At 40.7% G+C, this 19183-nt stretch overlaps 1 protein-coding gene across 5 annotated transcripts in view; it reads left to right on the top strand.

Annotated features, from left to right (window-relative positions):
• The window catches only part of BCAS3 (BCAS3 microtubule associated cell migration factor), a 1583483-nt gene that overhangs the window by 732150 nt on the left and 832150 nt on the right, over positions 1-19183 (top strand). For 3 of the 5 annotated variants that reach the window (XM_077482133.1, XM_077482136.1, XM_077482134.1), the window contains exon 18: positions 11875-11919. The exons of the other annotated variants lie outside the window; for them this stretch is intronic. In XM_077482133.1, the coding sequence (XP_077338259.1) occupies positions 11875-11919 (45 nt within the window). The remainder of the gene's footprint in view (positions 1-11874; positions 11920-19183) is intronic. 5 annotated transcript variants of the gene reach the window in all.

Here is a 19183-nt window from a genome sequence, read left to right as displayed (position 1 = left end):
CTTCCACCCAGTCTGTCTGGATAATTAAAATCCCCCATTATAATGACACTTCCCATTCTTGCCACTAATCATCATTGTGATAAGAGGTCCTCCTTCTCCTTTTCCTCCTTGTTAGGGGGCCTATAGCATACTCCCAGTATTACTTTCCCCTTTGTTTCTTCCCTTTGTAGCTCTACACATAAGGATTCTACCTCCTCTCTTGCTCCCTTAGTGATATCATCTCTCACATTCACTTGTACATCATTTTTGATATACAGGCATTCCCCTCCCTCTTTTTTACCCTCTCTATCACAGCCATATAGGAAATACCCTTGAATGGTTGCCAGCCAATCATGAGAGCGGTCGAACCAAGTCTCTGCAATTCCTACAAAATCTGAATCCTCTTTGTACAACAGTAGCTCTAGTTTCCCCATCTTGTCCGCCAGATTCATGGCATTGGTGAACATGCCATGTAGTTTAGATCGGTCGCATACTATCTCCTTATTGGGTGCTCTAGGATTGCAAATAGGACTTGTTACTATACTTACCTTGGGTTGAGGTGCTTTAGTCAACCTACCACTAATGCCCCCAATACTACCCTCTGGAATATGTGCCGCGCTTACTATCTCTACCTCTGGGATTGTCCAAAAAAAATCGTAATTTTGCAAAGAATTGTGGGAAACAATTACAACTTTAAAAATCTCACCATGCCTCTTTCTAAATACTTTGGAATGTCTGCTTTCCAAAAAGGGGTATTTTGGGGGGTATTTGTATTGTCTTGGCTTGTTAGCGTCTCAAGAAATGAGGCTTTCGAGTGTGATCAATGTTCAATGATTGGCATCATAGCTTGTAGACTCTACAACCTTCACAAAGACCAAATAATATACATTGATTTGGGTTATTTTACTAATGATATGTAGCAGTGTAACTTTTGGCCAACATTTTTGAAAGAAAATTACTATTTTCCAAAATTTAATAAAATGCATTTTTTGTTTACAAAATGTTTGGTCTTTTTTAGTTATAGTGCAAAAAAATAAATAAGGAAAAAAAACTGGTGATTAAATACCATCAAAAGAAAAATGTCATATAGTTACAGTGTAGCATGACTGAGTAATTGTCATTCAAAACCTGAAAACTGAAAATTGGCCTTGACAGGAAGGGGGTATAAGTGCCCATTATGCAAGTGGTTAAAAAATGCCTTGGCTTCTAAGATTGTCTCACACCAAATTCAGGTATAAAAGCCATGAAGCAACCCCTCCACCTTAGCACAGTGACACAGCCATACTTAAAATAGATTCATGTGTCAGGACTGCATATCCCACTCACTGTTTACACTTCCTATATACTGTATGTTGTACACATCCTACATTAATAAAAACTAAACTGTGCGCATATTTTTTGATGCAGAGTGAAATATTTGTGTTACTCATAATGCTTATTAAAAATACAGAATGGGAGATGACACTAAGGAAAATGAAAATCTTCAGAATAGGTTAGAGTAGGCTTGTTCATGATGTATTGGGACCTGACTATGAAAATACAACAGAGGAGTAAAGCTTTGCTCATTAGAGTTGCATTAACATAAAACAAAGCTGTGATCAGGAAAGTAAAACAGGACTTTCAAGTGGTCTCGGATCTTTTGGAAGCTTTTTTTGTGTGTGTGTATTTTTCCTTTTCTTCTTTAAGCTGTATAGCGGCAATTTAGTCTTGGAGCCTAGCTGTAATCACTAACTGCATCTTGGATCTGCTTTTTTCCCCCTCTCCATCTCTTTTATGGCTCATTCTCTCTCCATGCAGAGACGATTTGCAACAGATTAAAATGGTATAAAAGGGGAGGCTTTCTCTTTGTGCATGTAAGTGGATGTTAAGTGCTAGGTTTCTTCTGAAAGAAAGAAGACAAAATCCTGTCATGACCCTTATTAACTTGTAATGACAATCTGTCATTCGGTGAAGTATTCTCCTCACTTTAGAATACTGCATTTTTACTCTTGTACAGTTGTCCTTGTTTGGCAGGGGTTAATAAAAGTACTTTTTTCTCTTTCAATCAACTATTATTTAATTAGTTAGCTGAGTTTACAATGTATATGCATGTTAATGCCAACACCAGAAACATGGAAAACATTATAATTTTTACAGGCTTGTTATGTATTCACATTCTAAAGGGGTGCTTGTTTTTTTGGTTGGCTTTTTTGAAGAGAAGGGTTTTCAGGGATCGTCTAAAAGCTAATAAAGTAAGAGATAAGTGGACAGCTTGGGGTAAGGCATTCCATAGGATTGGAGAGGCTTTGGAAAAGTCCTGCAGGCGAGCACGGGAGGCGGTGGCGAGAGAGCTAGAGAGCAGGAGGTCTTGAGAGGAACGAAGAGAACAAATAGATTGGTATTTAGAGACTAGGCTAGTGATATAGCCGAGGGCAGAGTTGTGGGTGGCTTTGTAAGTAGTTATTAGTATTTTGAATTTAATTCATTGGGTGAGCAGAATCCAGTGGAGGGATTGACAGAGAGGGATAGCAGTCACAGAGCGATTGGTAAGGTGGATGAGCCTGGCAGCAGCAATTATGATGGGTTGAAGAGGTGATAGACTATGTAGAGGTTAGCCAATGAGAAGGGAGTTGCAGTAGTCGAGGCGAGAGATGACCAGCGAGTTAATTAAGAGGTTTGTTATGTCATTAGTTGGAAAGGGGCATATTTTGGAGATATTGCAGAGGTTGAGGCGGCAAGATTTCCAATCAAACAGTGATTAGACGTGGTGCTTAAAGGAGAGTCCAGGACTACACCTAGAACCTTGGCATGTGGGGATGGGCTTATTGTTGTGCCATCGATTTTGACAGAAATATCAGGGGAAGGGGAAGAGGCATATGGGGGAGGAAAAATTATAAGTTCGGTTTTGGATAGATTGAGTTTGAGGAACTGGTGTGACACCCAGACTGATATATCTGATAGTAAATTAGTGATACGCAAGGAGACAGGGGGAGTGAGCTGAGGGGTAGAGAAATAGATTTGGGTGTTGTCAGCATAGAGGTGGTATTGGAAGCCATGGCAGGCTCTCAGCTGACCCAGGGAGGAGGTGTAGATTGAAAATAGGAGAGGTTCAAGAACAGAACCTTGGAGGACCCCGACAGAGAAAGGAAGAGGAGAGGCGGAAGTAGAGTAAATAGAAATCAAATGCATATATGGAAACTGTACCCGCCATCCACTTGAATCTACTTGAAATTCATATAGCTCTGCCTCACAGCATTGCCCACTCTGGCAGTGCGGGATACCCATGTTCCCTCTGCTGCAGTTTCTGGCAGACTAGGTCCGAATGTCTTCCTGACTGACTTTTCAGTGGAGTTCTGACAGACTTCCGAACTAACGGAATTGGCCACACACAAACGGACTAAGTCAGTTCGAAAGTCAGTTCGTCTTGAATGTGATGACATAAGACGGGACTAAAAAAGGAAGTTAAATAGCCGGTAGCCAATAGCTCCCCTTGCGTCATATTTGGTCCATCGGACCAGCACACAGACGAACAGTTTTCCCAATAGGAATTGAGTCCATCCAACAGATTTGAAACATGTTCTATTTCTAGGACTGACTGATCCCGTCGGACCTAGTCTGCTGGAAGGTCTGGTCGTGTGTACGCGGCATTACAGCTCTTGCTTCTTTTTTGGCTGGACAGTGAAGGAGAAGCAGCAGATTGGTACGCTCATCTCAGTGTCACTGGCTCCTTGTGTTGCTTCTCCCTCTTCCAACCTTAGCTCTGCTGTACAGGGGAATCTAAGAAGGCGATACTATGTCAAATTTATATACTTGCACTGCTTACACTTTAAAAATATACTTCAGTATTTTTGGTTTGCATATGTCATGCTATGGGCGACGGCCATTGAGCTGACTTGCTTTTTACTTCATTACTGTTGCGTCTTGAATAAATGTTTTGAATGTTGACATAATAAAAACATTTTCAACTATAAAAATACACTTCATGGTGTATTAATAAATACAGAACTACGTTCATTCATGTCATTTACACTCATTGGCCACTTTATTAGGTACACCTTGCTAGTACTGGTTTGGATCCACTTTAGCCTTCAGAACTACCTTAATTCCTCCGAGATTTTGGTCCATATTGACCTGAAAGCATCACACAGTTGCTGCACATCCATGATGCAAACCTCCCCTTCCACCACATCCCAAAGGTTCTCTATTAGATGGAGATCTGGTGACTGTGGAAGCCATTGTGGTACTTATTGTCATGTTCAAGAAACCAGTTTAAGATGATCTGAGCTTTGTGACATGGTGCATTATCCAGCTGGAAGCAGCCATCAGAAGATGGGTATACTGTATGCATAAATCGATGGATATGGTCAGCAACAATACTCAAGTAGGCCATGGCATTTAAACAATGCTCAATTGGTACTAGGGGGCCCAAAGTGTCCCAAGAAAATATCCCCCATGCCATTACACCACCACCACCAGCCTGAACCGCTGATACAAAGCAGGATGGATCCATGCTTTCATGTTGTTAATGCCAAATTCTGACCCTACCATCTGAATGTTGCAGGTGAAATCCAGACTCATCAGACCAGGCAACATTTTTCCAATCTTCTGTTGTCCAATGTAGGTGAGCCTGTGAGAATTGTAGCCTCAGTTTCCTGTTAGCTGACTGTAGTGGCACCCAGTGTTGTCTTCTGCTGCTGTAACCCATCTGTTTCAAGGTTTGATGTGTTGCACATTCAAGGATGGTATCCTGCATACCTTGGTTGTAAATGAATAGCTGTTTGAGTTACTGTTGCCTTTCTATCATCTCAAACCAGTCTGCTCATTCTTCTCTGACATCAACAAGGCATCTCCGTCCACACAATTGCCGCTCACTGGATATTTTCTTTTTTTCAGACCATTCTCTGTAAACCCTAAAGATGGTTGAAAGTGAAAACCCCAGTTTTTCTAGCAGTTTTTGAAATACTCAGACCAGCCCGTCTGGCACCAACAACCATGCCACGGTCAAAGTCCCTTGAATCCCCTTTCTTCCCCATTCTGATGGTTGGTTTGAACTTCAGCAGGTCATCTTTACCACGTCTGGATACCTGAATGCATTAAGTTGCTGCCATGTGATTGGCTGATTACACATTTGTGTTACCAAACAATTGAACAGGTGTATCTAATAAAGTGACATTCAGCCTTCACCACAGATCAATGGGGTTCTGAAGGTCAGTAGGCCAATTGCTACTAGTTTCCTCATATATGATTCTTCTATGGAATTATGTTTTATCTATAACAAAATATTGTTCTGTTTTATTTATAAACACATAGCTAAATACATCTATGGTCATGCTTCATTCCTGTGTTCACACAGCAGTGTGGTTACATGCGGTGCCATTCAGTGTGCTGCCTTAAAGCCCCATTCACACTTAAGCATAGTGTTTTCAGGCAGAAAATCAAGAGATTTTACCGCAATTTTGCAGCGTTTTTTGTGGCATTTTTACCGCATTTTGTGCAGGGCAAAAGGTCACCAATGTAAAAAGAAGAAAAACGCCCAAATCTGCCCGATTCGAGTGACAAAAATGGGTCCAGAACTTGTTTGAGCTTCAGGCGTTCGGCTTCAGGTGACTTGGAATGGAGATATGAACTGTCTCCATTGAGAATAATAGATTTTTTTTTCCCCTCCAGCATTTTGTGGCTTCAGGCTTCAAGCTACAAAATGCTCAGGTGTGAATGGGGCCTAAAAATGCAGACATGCTACATTTTCTGCACTGCACCAAACATCACACTAGCATTGCTGTGTGAATAAGGCCCATATAAAACAATTGTTTTCTCTGTGCTTCAGCAGTCCAGTTCAGAATAAATGCAGGGCTGCCACAGATAGTAGGAATGAGCCCAAATGGAAGAGGTCCAGGATTTTGAGAACAAGTTATCTAGAGCAGTGTTTCCCAACTCCAGTCCTCAAGGCGCCCCAACAGGTCATGTTTTCAGGCTTTTCGTTATTCTGCACAGACTGGAGTTGAGAAACACTTATCTAAAGGACAGCTTTGATTATTCGTTGGCATTTGTTTCAATAGCTGGCAATTAAATAAATAGCGGATCGAATCAGTTTTACTTTATTAACTGTATTTGTCTTGTGGAGGATAAAGTTGCATTTTACAATATACCTAAGCAATAAGGGTGTAACAGGTTAAAAAATTTAGTTTATGTGTATCATGTCTAGTAGTTTGTATACAATATCCTGTGATACAGCCGTATGACATATCTGTTTTGTAAATTTGGCCAATTCTCCCCAAACCCTTCACGTTTGTCCAAAATTCTGTTCTTGGAGAATGCATATTAAAGATATGTGTGTGTCAACACAATGAAGGTGAACTACCATGGCTTATCAATCATTTTTGAGCAAGGCAGGCCATAGATTGTGGAATTTTCTTTTCTTCCACCACGGGTGAATGGAAAGAAATCTGCTCAGTTCCTCCATCAACACAGTCAGTGTGTAGGGGAGCTTTTCTTGCCCACAGAACACAATGATTAGTGGTTCTGGCTATGGCCAGCGGGACTAATCAATCCGGAAAAACCCAACAAGCTGGCTGTACACAAGTCAGTTGATAGATCAACTAGTGTACAACCAGGGTGCCCATACATGGATCAAAATTCTGCTGGTCCCTGGCCAAATTTAGATCCATGTATGGCCGGCTAAAGGCTTGAAATCCAAAGTGACATTGCCTTTGGTTAGTGTGATACAAATCTTTTTAATAGTAGTATTTACGTTTGCGAATTATACATTTTTCTTTTGGTTGTATGTGGTTTTCATATGTATCCACGTTCACTGCACACATCATTAGTAAAAATCCACTCCATGGCACCATTTTGTGCAACTGCCAAATAAAAAGGAAAAGAAAAACCGCTTACAGATATGAAACAAAATATAAAATAGATTTAAAAACAAATTGTAGTACTTTTTTGTAGCCCACTGTAGCATATCATTGTATATTCAGTCCTACATTTTATTTAGATCTCATTCATCATGACATTGGGTGTCGATTGTCATAAGTCAGGGCCATCTGGAGCTGTCATTTCAAGAAAGGACAGCCTTGTCATTTTAGTGCAGCCATTTTGCCAGGGCACAGAACAGACGTTTGTCAAACTTTTGATGCCATTTGTATTCTGCGTTCCCAAAGGGTTTTTGAGCTATAAATAGTAATATTTTATTCACAGATGTCTAGAAGCCTTTGTAACTTGACATTAGTGATAGAATGGTTTACATAAAGTGGACTGTCTACTTTTTCTTAAAGCTAAACTAAAAAAAAAGTGAAATAAAAAAAATAAATCACTAAGAACTGTTAGTACAATCTTTGCAGTCAATGGTATTGTTCATATCAATATAGTTTTAGCTGACAGGCAGATTCGAATTTGAAAGTATAGATTGTTATTTGTTTTTTCCTACTGTCTTAAAGTTAAACTGTCCTTAAAGGCTAACTCCAGCTCAAAGTTTTTGTTAACTTTTGGGAGAAGGGATTAGAACCTCTGTCAGGTCAGGTTTGCTTTGTTTTTTGTAGAAAGAGGAGATTTATACTCCGTGCACACTGGCTTTAAAAAACGCTGCTTACACAAGAGTTTTGTGTTTTGCCTGTAGAAGCAGCTCAATGTTATCCTATGTTTCTATTTTATGCACATTAGGACAATTACAGGCATATTTTGAGCTCAACGTTTAGAGGCAGGAAAAAAAAAAATTCTGGTTCATGTTTCTGATTGGAGCTCACTGGCAGAAAAAAATGTCAAACTCTCCTAAACTCATCTAGACTTTGTACAAAAAATGCTCTATTTGAGCGTTTTTTACTGCCAAGAAAACAGAAACTTTTTTTTAAGCCCAGTGTGCATAGAGCCTAATGCCGCGTACACACGTAGCAGACTATCCGGTGGACTTAGTTTGGCGGACTTTCCGAAGGAGCTACCTGCCCACACACGGCACTTTTGCGGCGGACTAAGTACAACGTACTAAGTCCGCCATACTTTTGAAATGAACGGACTCACCCACACACACGGAGGAAAGTCCGCTCATTTTGAGTGCGGCTCCAGGTAGCCGGGTCAAGCGAAGGAGGCGTCACTGGCCCTGTCACCTGGTATTGACTTAAAGGGGAATCCCTACGCCGAAAAATCGGCATTGGTGGTCCCCCTAGGTACATATCAGACCCTTATCTGAGCACGCTACCCGGCCGGCCAGGAAAGGGGGTGGGGAATAACGAGCGCCCCCCCCCCTCCTGAGCCGTACCAGGCCGCGTGCCCTTAACATGGGGGGGTGCCTTGGGGAAGGAAGGGCCACGCGGCCCCCCCACCCCAAAGCACCTTGTCCCCATGTTGATGAGGACAGGGGCCTCTTCCCGACAACCCTGGCCGTTGGTTGATGGGGTCTGCGGGCGGGGGGCTTATCAGAATCCGGGGCCCCCTTTAATAAGACGGTGATTATCGCAAGTGGCTATAGCAGCTACTTGCGATAATCAGAAGAAAATCTGTCAGGCTGGTTGTAGCCAAGTTTTTTTTTTTTTTTTTTTCAATCAACTTGGTACATTCCCATTAATGGTTTGAATCTTGGCTGGTTCCTGCTGGTCACAAACCTTGCAAACTCAATGTGCATTGTTTGGTTAATCTTCTCAAGGTCTACTAGGACTGTGTTCTAGAACCCTGGCTAAACATTCAATTTATATCTAGTCTGGAAGGCTAATGAATTATATCATCTTCTAAAGAAGATTGTTTAGTCAAATTGCAAGAGATATAGCTAGCATATGGTGAACCTTTTTTTTTGCTTCCTTTTGGTTTGTTAAATTACCTTTTAGTTGGGTTTACTTAGGCGGCGTACACACGCGGGGACTGTCTGCCGAAACTAAGTTCGTCAAACAGTCCGCTCAAACTTTTGAATGAACGAACACGCCCACACACGGCACTTTTTGAGCGGACAAATACGGCAAACTTTGTTCGTCGTACTAAGTCCGCGCAACTTTTGAAATGAGCGGACTCGCCCACACACGAGGCAACAGTCCGCTCATTTCGAGCGCGTGTCAAGGTAGGTGGGGCCTGCGACGGAGACGTCGCGGGCTCCGCCGCCTGGAATGGACTTAAAGGGGAACCCCAACGCCGAAAAAAATCGGCGTGGGGGTCCCCCCAAAGTCCACAACAGACCCTTGTCCGAGCACGCTACCCGGCCGGCCAGGAAAGGGGGGCGAGCGAGCGCGCCCCCCCCTCCTGAGCCGTACTAGGCCGCGTGCCCTCAACATGGGGGTGCCTTGGGGAAGGGGGGCCGCGCGGCCCCCCTACCCCAAAGCACCTTGTCCCCATGTTGATGAGGACAAGGGCCTCTTCCCGACAACCCTGGCCGTTGGTTGTCGGGGTCTGCGGGCGGGGGGCTTATCGGAATCCGGGAGCCCCCTTTAATAAGGGGGCCCCCGGATACCGGCCCCCCACCCTATGTGAATGAGTATGGGGTACAATGTACCCCTACCCATTCACCTGTAAAATAAAAGTACCCAAAAAAAAACACAACACACGAGATAAAATATTTTATCTTTATATTTTGGGGGGACCCCACGCCGATTTTTTTCGGCGTTGGGGTTCCCCTTTAAGTCCATTCCAGGCGGCGGAGCCCGCGACATCTCCGTCGCGGGCCCCGCCTACCTGCACACGCGCTCGAAATGAGCAGACTTCCCTCCGAGCGGGAACAGTTTGCTCATTTCGAAAGTAGCCTACACACGGGCGGACTGTTCGCTCAAACCAAGTTTCAGCGGACAGTTTTTCGGAATTTCCGAAAAACTTTGTTCGTCAAACTGTCCGCTGAAACTGTCCGCTGAAGCCCCACACACGAGCGGACTGTCCACTGAAACACTGTTCAGCGGACAAAGTTGAGCCAACAGTCCGCCCGTGTGTACGCGGCCTTACACTTTAATTGTCATTTGGTGAGAAAAAGCACACATGGCCACTTTATTTATTGCCAGTCTACATTTTTACAATGTCATGTTATTTTTTCCAACTCAACTCACCATTCCCCCCCTTTTTTTACGTTTATTGAAATGTCTCAAAGTGAAATTTCATTAATTAGTATGCACTGCGGCCAAGCTGTGGTGCATTAAAATGCAGGGTGTGACAGAGTGTTGCAGTAAAACTGAAATGTTGCCGTTTTCTACACATCAATTTTCTGCAACTGCCCACTGTGTTCTAGTATGAACAGAGCACACAGAAAACAATTGTTTTTTTTGTGTTCCTGTGTGGAGAGCAGTCAGTGTTTTTCTATTGTTGAAAAATGTTTATCTCTGTGTGTAAAAGTGTAAATGAGCCCTTAAATAATACTGGTAATGAATTTATAACTTGTACCTATAACCTACTTTGGCTGCCAGATGTGGGACAATTTTGCCGCGTTTTGTGGCTGGCGGTCAATATGTTGCTATCCTGAACGTGATTCTTCCGTGTTCAGAAGAGGGAGGTTGAAGCTCCCCTATCTGCAATAGCTACTAAACTCTGCTAAAAGCCTACGTGTACATTGCCACATAAGCTTTTATGCAGTTCATTTTAAGAGCTTTTGCAAAAAAAAAAAAAAGATACTAAAATCAAGTTTAGGAGCTGTAGTGTATATGAAGCCTTATTGTGCTCCTGCTTTAAGACCCTGTCATACATGAATCTAGAGACTACAAGTTGCTGTTTTATCACATAATACACAGTTAGGGTCTATTTTTCCCACCATTAAGAACCCCACCCTGCTGAAATGTCTTGCATTGGATGTATATAGACAGGAAGTGGCTGCAATAACGCTGAATCAGATCAGCAACACTGGGAGTCGCACAAAAAAGAAAAATTTCAAAACACATAGTTTATTAAAAAAAAGTGAAAACACGTATTTTATACAAAAGTAAAAAAAAAAATAATAAAAAATAAAAATAAAAAATATATATATATATATATATATATATATATATATATATATATATATATATATATATATATAGTATTTTAGCCAACTGTATGTCATTTCATTTAGGGTTCAAATCTACTTTCTTTAAGTTTTGCTTTCTTTTAGGCAGAATCTTTATATTCGTTTGCAAATGCTTGCACAGAGGAATTTGCTTTGTAATAGCTCTTCTGCAAGAACACTTTTTTTTTAAATGTTTAAAATAGATTGTACCACATCACATTGAAGACCTCTTTCTTGAAATACTAAAAGTGATTCTATTGCTCACATTATATGTTAAAAATCTGCTACAAAATTATTTGACCACCTACTTGGCATTAATCATTCTGTGGTGCATGTAAAAACTAAATGAATAAATAAAAGCCACATGAACTATGTTTTACAATACATATATACAATACAGTGATTTGCATGCATGACTGTGATATTTGCTTGTTGACATGGCACATCTGTTGGTTGTTAGCAACCACTGGCATAATTGTTCATTCTGCTAGGTGTTATTACCAGCAGTGTTCCCCAAAACACTGGATTGGGAGCCACAAGGAGCCACTTTGATGTAGCAACCAGTAAACTCTTGGCAGATGCATACTTCCAATCTGCTGCAATACATACTTCCCATATCCACGAAGCCAAGCATATCATGGACTAATTTATAGTATTCATACAATTATATTACACTGTAATGGATGTTTTTGAATGGTATTTTCTTATATTTTGTGTGGGACACCAAAGGTTGCTGGTAACAGCCCTTGTTTTGTTTTTGTCTGATGAACTAACAACAAATGGCATATTTTGCTTTAAAGGCTAAATAAGAACCTTTACAATGTGCTTGACACATAATGAATTGAATGGGGTTTGTGCTTTTATTTTGCAAGGCATTAGCAAAAATAATTCTCAGAACATAAACGCATGATTTAATCAATGAATGTTAATAATGAGTTCTTTTATCTAATTTGTTTTGCCTTTTCCCCTCCTATGTGAAGACCTTACCTGTTTGGAGCAGGATGTTTTTCCATCAAAGCTCCTTGGTAAGTTCTGAATCCCCAGCATGCTTACAATTCATGTTTTCTTAACCAGCTGTAACTCATCTCTTGTGTTCTACTTGGTCGACGTTTTGATGGAGGCACCTTATTGTCATGTGAATCCCAGCGCTTGATTTACTAAAGTCAGATTTATTCAGCAACCAAAAGATAAACATATGGTATATTGTATTCTTTTCACAGGATAATGATATCAATAAACAAAACAAATAATGATGTGATAAAATATGAATTTTGATGACTGATGATGAATATTATTTTTGAAATTGGTGCTTTATTTTAGTCAAGCCTGTTCAATATAGAATGCAGGGCTGTTGAAATAAAGAGGCAAGAGATTCCCCTTAGGTCCAATAAAACAGGCAGCCAACATTGTACTGTATTCTAAGGCAGGCCCATTCATAATTCATTTATTTTTTGTTCAATCAGTGAGTTGAGTCAAAAATGAACGTATTTCGCCCATCCACATTTAATGTGGATTTAGGAATCTTTTCTGCTGTAGTATTGTGTTCTGACAATGGGGAGAATACTGGCTATAGTGTTGCCAACTATAGTCAGTGGCACTCATCATTTGGGAAAAACCTGAAAGGCTGGTTGTACACAAGTTGATCAGTAGATCAACTTGTGTACAACTAGCTATGCCACAGATGTATGAAAATGTGTCCGATGACTGTGAAACATCCAAAACTGTTTGTAGCTCCTGGGGTCCTAGGAAGGACCTTTATAGTTAATTACTTGGTTAGGGTAGACTATCATTTACTAACTTAAATACAATTGAAAATAGTTTTAATTTGCACATTTGCATTGCCTTGATGTTAAAACACAAATATGAGTGTTCAGTTCCTCTTGCCAAACTTTATTTGGTAGTGTGCAAATAAAATCTTTCACATAAGCAGTTATGCCCTAAAGGAAGTATAGGGCCTGTATACAAATGTATATGTTTATTGAATTAAATAAAATACATTTACAGTATATTAATACGTAATACAGTTCAAATAACAAGTATCAATCGTTAATAATGTTATTCATTAGTGAATACAATTAGTAATAATATGAAACATACCTTAATAGTTCAGGTGACAAATATTTAGTATGTAATTCACCTTTTAACTTATGAGTTAATGAAACAGAAATTTCTATTAAAATGATATCTATAGTTAAAGTTATTGCAAGGGTAATTTTACTTTTTTTTTTTAAAATAACAAACGGGGTTACCTTGCGGGTGCATCCATAGCTGACGAATGCAGGACTCGGCCCTGGCACTCGTGCCATTGCATTTGACTGACAGCAGCGGGAGCCAATGGCTGCACTGCTATCAATCTATCCAATCAAGAGTCGGGAGCCCCTGGAGAGAGAGAGAGAGACAGCACATCCCAGAGGACTGAATAAAGGGGTTCAGTTAAGTAAAATGGTGACTGCCGGGTGTTTTCACTTTAATGCATAGGATGCATTAAGATATAAAAACACAGACCTTTACAACCCCTTTAAAACTCTTTTTTTACTTTTATGAAAAATATAAAAACTGTGTTCAACTTTATTGTTAGGTTATTTCATAGTTACTTCGTTTTAAAATGTTCCTTTTCTAGTGGATTCCAGGTGAACGATCAATTCCTCTAAGTTGAATGGACTTCTGGTCGTTACTATAAAACAACTCATATTAGACAAACATTCTTGAAAATGTGTCAAAAAATGTAAACTCAAAGAAGCTTTGCCCTTAATAAACCGGACCCTTTTTCAGATTTTTATTCTGAATGTGAATGATTTGTAATTAATGTGTTCTAATATTTTTAAGGCTAGTTTGTTGCTCTGTTTAAAGATCTTAACCACTTACGCACCGCCGCACAACAATGTACGTCCCTTTCTCAGTAACGGCAGCAGCGCCGCAAGATCACCGTTATAGGCGGCGGGAGAGGTGCCACCCCCCTTCGGCAGCGCCCTCCACCGCTAATCAGAGCCATCGGGAGCGGTGGAGGTGATCTGGTCCTGTCACTTCCTTGGTATGGAGACGAGTGAGGCTAAGATGGCTCCCACCCGTCTCCATACCATAGCAGGGTGGAAGCGATGTCAAAACGTCACTTCCGCCCATACCACTTTAAGGCACATTTTTTCAATGTCATTTTTTCAAATTACATTTTTTTATTGCATTTAAGTCCAAATATGAGGTCTTTTTGACCCCCGATTTCATATTTAAGAGGACCTGTCATGCTTTTTTCTATTACAAGGGATGTTTGTATTAGGAATAAAAGTGACCAAATTCTTTTTTTTTTTTTTTTTTAATACAGTGTAAAAATAAATAAAATAAAATAAATAAGGAAAAAAATATTTTAAAGCGAGCTCATGCGCAGAAGCTCCCGCATATATGAGTAGCTCCCGCATATGAAAACGGTGGTCAAACCACACATGTGAGGTATCGCCATGATCATTAGAGCGAGAGCAATAATTCTAGCCCTAGACCTCCTCCGTAACTCAAAACGTGCAACCTGTAGAATTTTTTAAATGTTGCCTATGGAGATTTTTAAGGGTAAAAGTTTGACGCCATACCATGAGCGGCCGCAATTTTGAAGTATGACATGTGGAGTATCAATTTACTCAGCGTAACATTATCTTTCACAATATAAAAAAAATTGCGCTAACTTTTCTGTCGTCTTATTTTTTATTCAAAAAAGTGAATTTTTTCCAAAAAATTGCGCTTGTAAGACCACTGCGCAAATATGATGTGACAAAAAGTATTGTAATGACCACCATTTTATTCTCTACGGTGTTAGAAAAAAATGTATAATGTTTGGGGGTTCTAAGTAATTTTCTAGCAAAAAAAGTGTTTTTAACTTGTAAACACAGAGTCTGAAAAAGAGGCCTGGTCCTTAAGTAGTTAATATATTGATTTAAATAAAATTGTCACACAAAGATGGCCATAGTACATCATTTTATATATATATATATATATATATATATATATATATATATATATATATATATATATATGCATTGTGGGAGTGGCACAGAGTGTATTTGCATAAAGATGTGGATGAAGGAATCCTTCCAGCTGTGGTATTGTGTTCTGGCTGCGGGGAGCCATCCCCGCTGTCTGGATACAATGGTCAGTGTTGCCAACTATAGCTGACAGCACTTATCGTTTGGGAAAAATCTGACATGCTGCTTGTACACAAGTCAATCAATAGATCACACATACATGAATCTAAATGTATACAGTCCCTGCTTAACCAGCTGAATTTCCATCCATGTATGGCCGGCTGTACTGTATTTTAGATCAAGCGGGTTACCTTGTTATGAATCTTCAATAAAGTTAGCTGGAAACTACTCTGTGGTTGTGATGTGAGGTACAGTGGAAAGGGGGTGGGGGGGGGTATAAACCCTTTTTGTCTCACTAATGTAGAACAGACTCTATTCTTGCTTTGGCTATACAGTGAGATTGATGGAGCTACCAAATAATGTATAAGGTATCATTTCTACTGGACTCTGTTATGAACCACACATCATATGGCCCAAGAACCATAGCTACTTGACTGGTGAGGCACGGTGATAAGTAATAATAAGCATTCCTGAGAATCTGACTTGGTGTCACTAAAACAGGAATACTTTGTGGATGATAATTTCACTAAGAGTAAATGCTATTGCGTATCCTTCAAACTTATGGTATGAATCAATTTTTCATGTATTTTTACATAAGGTAATGAAACGGGCATGAAAAAAAAAATCGAAAATACATTTGATCAAACATATAAGAAATTATGTATAATATAGCACTTACAGTTTGCTTTCTGCACAAGCCTACGATTGTTTAATGGGGAGGCTGAACGGGGAGATGCAGAAGTAAACAGCATCTCCCCGTTCTGCCTAGCAACAAGTGACACTGATCTCCGCTCCCTGTGATTGGAGCAGAGATCAGTGTTTACTAACACACAGCCACGCCCCCACAGTTAGTAACACCCCCCTAGGACACACTTAACCCCTACACTGCCACCCACTGGTTAACCCCTTCACTACCCATGTCATTTACACAGGAATCAGTGCATTTGTATAGCACTGATTGCTGTATAAATGGCAATGGTCCCAAATGTGTGTCAAAAATGTCCGATGTGTCCGCCATAATGTCGCAGTCACAATAAAAATTGCTGATCCTCGCCATTACTATTAAATTTTAATTTTTTTATAAAAATGCCATAAAACTATCCCTTATTGCGATTTTTTTTTACCAAAAGTATGGAGAAAAATACGTATCGGCCTAAACTGAGGGAAAAAAATGTTTTTTTTTTATATATGTTTGGGGGATATTATAGCAAAAAGTTAAAAATAATGCGTTTTTTAAAAATTGTCGCTCTTTTTTTGTTTATATAAAAACCGCGGGGATGATCAAATACCACCAAAAGAAAGCTCTACGCGCAATTGTCAGTTAAAGCGACGCAGTTCCGAATCACAAAAAAAGTGATCTGGTCTTAAGCCAGCAAAATGGTCCGGTCTGAAAGTGGTTAAGGAAGGTAAAGGATATCATCTGACAGCTCTTCCTATTTCTATACCTGCCCCTGTGATTAAATCATCAGTGTAAAACAATGATCAGAGTAGGAGTGGGTGTAATTAGCCTATTATGATGTTATGGACCCTGCAGGTACCTGTAAAGGCTAGCAGAAAGGAAGAAGCCTAGGCACATGAGAGGAAGTGATCCATTTTTTTAATGGCCGTTTTATCATATTGAACTATGGTACTCAATATCTGTGAGGCAGCTATATTTTAGGTTTAAGTATTGATACACTTTTTTTTTTTTTTTTTGCAAAATATGTAGACATTATCAATATTAGTAATAACCAGAGTGTTAACTTAATACAAATTCTAAATGATAGTCTAGGCCTCAGATGCAGACAGACCAAAGCTCTACCATGACTTGGCCAGGAATTATGTTCTCTCTGGTGTCCAGCTCTTTTGAGACAGTCACACTCTGCGTAGCCTGGTCATAGAGAATGATGGCTGTCCCAGGTGTTTTTCCCAATCAGAGTCTACCACATTTCTCTATGACCAGGCTTAGAGTAGCGGGCCCTGGGTAGACTTTGGCTGTGGAAGCTTGGAGTGTCTGCATCTGAGGTATGTACTACTATTGTGAAAATTACACCCATTTAAGAGTCAGCAGCTACAAAAGGTTAATCAGACACCTGTCCCACGTTGATGTGGGTGCAGGAAGTCTCGCTCCTCTCCCCCTGCTCTCTGCGGTGCGACAGTATTCTAACTGTGGGTGCCCAGCTGTGGCTTCACAGTCGGCACGCACTGTGCATGCAGGCTGTGAATGGCCGGGCAATCTTCTGGGACCTGTGATGTATCCCAGAAGATTGCAGGGAGGCAGAGGGTAGAGGTGATCTTCCTTCTGGCACCGTGGGGCCAGAGGAGGAAGTGGGAGCTGGGTGCCTGTAAAAACAGGGTACCAACTTCTCCCCCCAAAAAATTACATGCCAAATGTGGCATGTCAGGGGGTCACCTGCACTTAAAGCGGAAGTTCCATTTTTGGATGGAATTCTGTTTAAATGAGAATTAAAGAGGAGCTGAAATTCAATGGTTTAGGTTAAAAGCAAAGATACACTTCAATTACCTATTACCTATTGTCAATATATTTAAAGCAGTTGCTTATAAGGGAGGCTGAGAGACTGCAGTGAAATAGCCATTAAATGGACAGCCTACAAAACAGTATTTGTGATATATAAATGGAAATATCTTCCAGGAAATATGTAATGATGTTAAAGTGGTTGTAAACCCTTACAACACACCTTGACCTACAGGTAAGCCTAGATTAAGGTTTACCTGTAGGTCCAAGAAATATCTCCTAAACCTATACGGTTTAGGAGATATTTGCCCGAATACAGGCACCGCTGTCTACAGTGCATGCACCATAGACAGGGGCGCACTGAGCGCGGCATTTTCAACGATGGAGCTGCCGTGCGTGTCATCACCGAATGACAGCGGCGGAGCTGCGCGACGCCACCGAGAAGATGGATGCGCCAGACTACAGGGGACATCGGTGACTTCGCTGGCTCCTGTGTCAGGTAAGTGACACATAATGGACTACTATGCGATGCATAGTAGTCCATTATGCTTTGCCTTTGCAGGGAATGAAAGAGGAAGTAAACTCATCAGGGTTTACTTCCTCTTTAAATCACAACATGGTAAACATTACACTAATAACTTCAAGTGGAACTTCACCCTCACTTTGTTACCAAACTGCCTGCCACTGTACAGCACCACCATTTTAAAAAATCAGGCACGTGCACATATCTCTGCCAGGTTTTTAGGACCTGGCAGGGCCCGGCAGCACATCTGTGGGTTCTTGTGCATGCATACAGACTCAGCTGATTTCTGGTATCTGGGACATGCAGTGTTTGTATGAGAAGCCTCGACACATGCACAGAAGTGCCGGCAGGCTTTGTCAGGTACCAGATTTCTGGCAAATCCCAGTGCTATGTCCACAATCTTGTGGCATGCTTGCACCCTCATTAAAATGTGTGACATGGCAATTCCAGGAGGCAAAATGGGGTATATATGTAATTCTTAGCTAGGCTTTGTAGCACAAAAACTGCACTATACTTTACAATAAATTTTAAAATGGGTCCCAGTTCTGTAATAGAGAAGGGGAAAGGAACCAAATGAGAACATGTTCATGCAATGGGTAAAGGGCTGATTTAAAGTATGTGTTCACTTGCACTTATGTTATACAATGGGCAAAATAATTATTTGATCCCCTGCAGATTTTGTAAGTTTGCCCACTTACAAAGAAATGAAAGGTCTATAATTTTTATCGTAGGTGTATTTTAAATTAAAGATAGAAAAAGTAAAAGAAGGATGCACCAGCCTTGTGCATTATCCTTTGGATATGTACATATATATATGGTGATTGCTGAAGGAGTGTACACTGCTGAGCTCTGAGGGAGAAGGTTTTCCCTTCAAAACGCGTTAGTTGCAGTGGCCTCTGTGACCTCTGGAGTGTATTGTTAGTCTTAGCCCTTGTACACACGGTCGGACATTCTGCCAACCAAATCCGTTGGATTTTGTCCGACGGATTTTGTCCGAAACTGTTGCATACACACGGTCGGACAAAGTTGTTGGAAAATCCGATTGTACATAACGTGATGACGTTATTTCGTTATGACAGGACTACGTTCAGGCTAGTAGCCAATAGCTTTGGTCTAGGAATTTGATCTGAGCATGCGTGGCACTTTCTCCGTCGGAATAGGCTACACATGATCGGAGTATGTCCGAT

Source organism: Lithobates pipiens, unplaced genomic scaffold (assembly GCF_037356315.1).
Source record: "Lithobates pipiens isolate NorthernLeopardFrog02 unplaced genomic scaffold, aLitPip1_a1.2 Scaffold_16, whole genome shotgun sequence".
Taxonomy (NCBI): Eukaryota; Metazoa; Chordata; class Amphibia; order Anura; family Ranidae; genus Lithobates; species Lithobates pipiens.
This window is presented reverse-complemented; position numbering and strand designations above follow the sequence as displayed.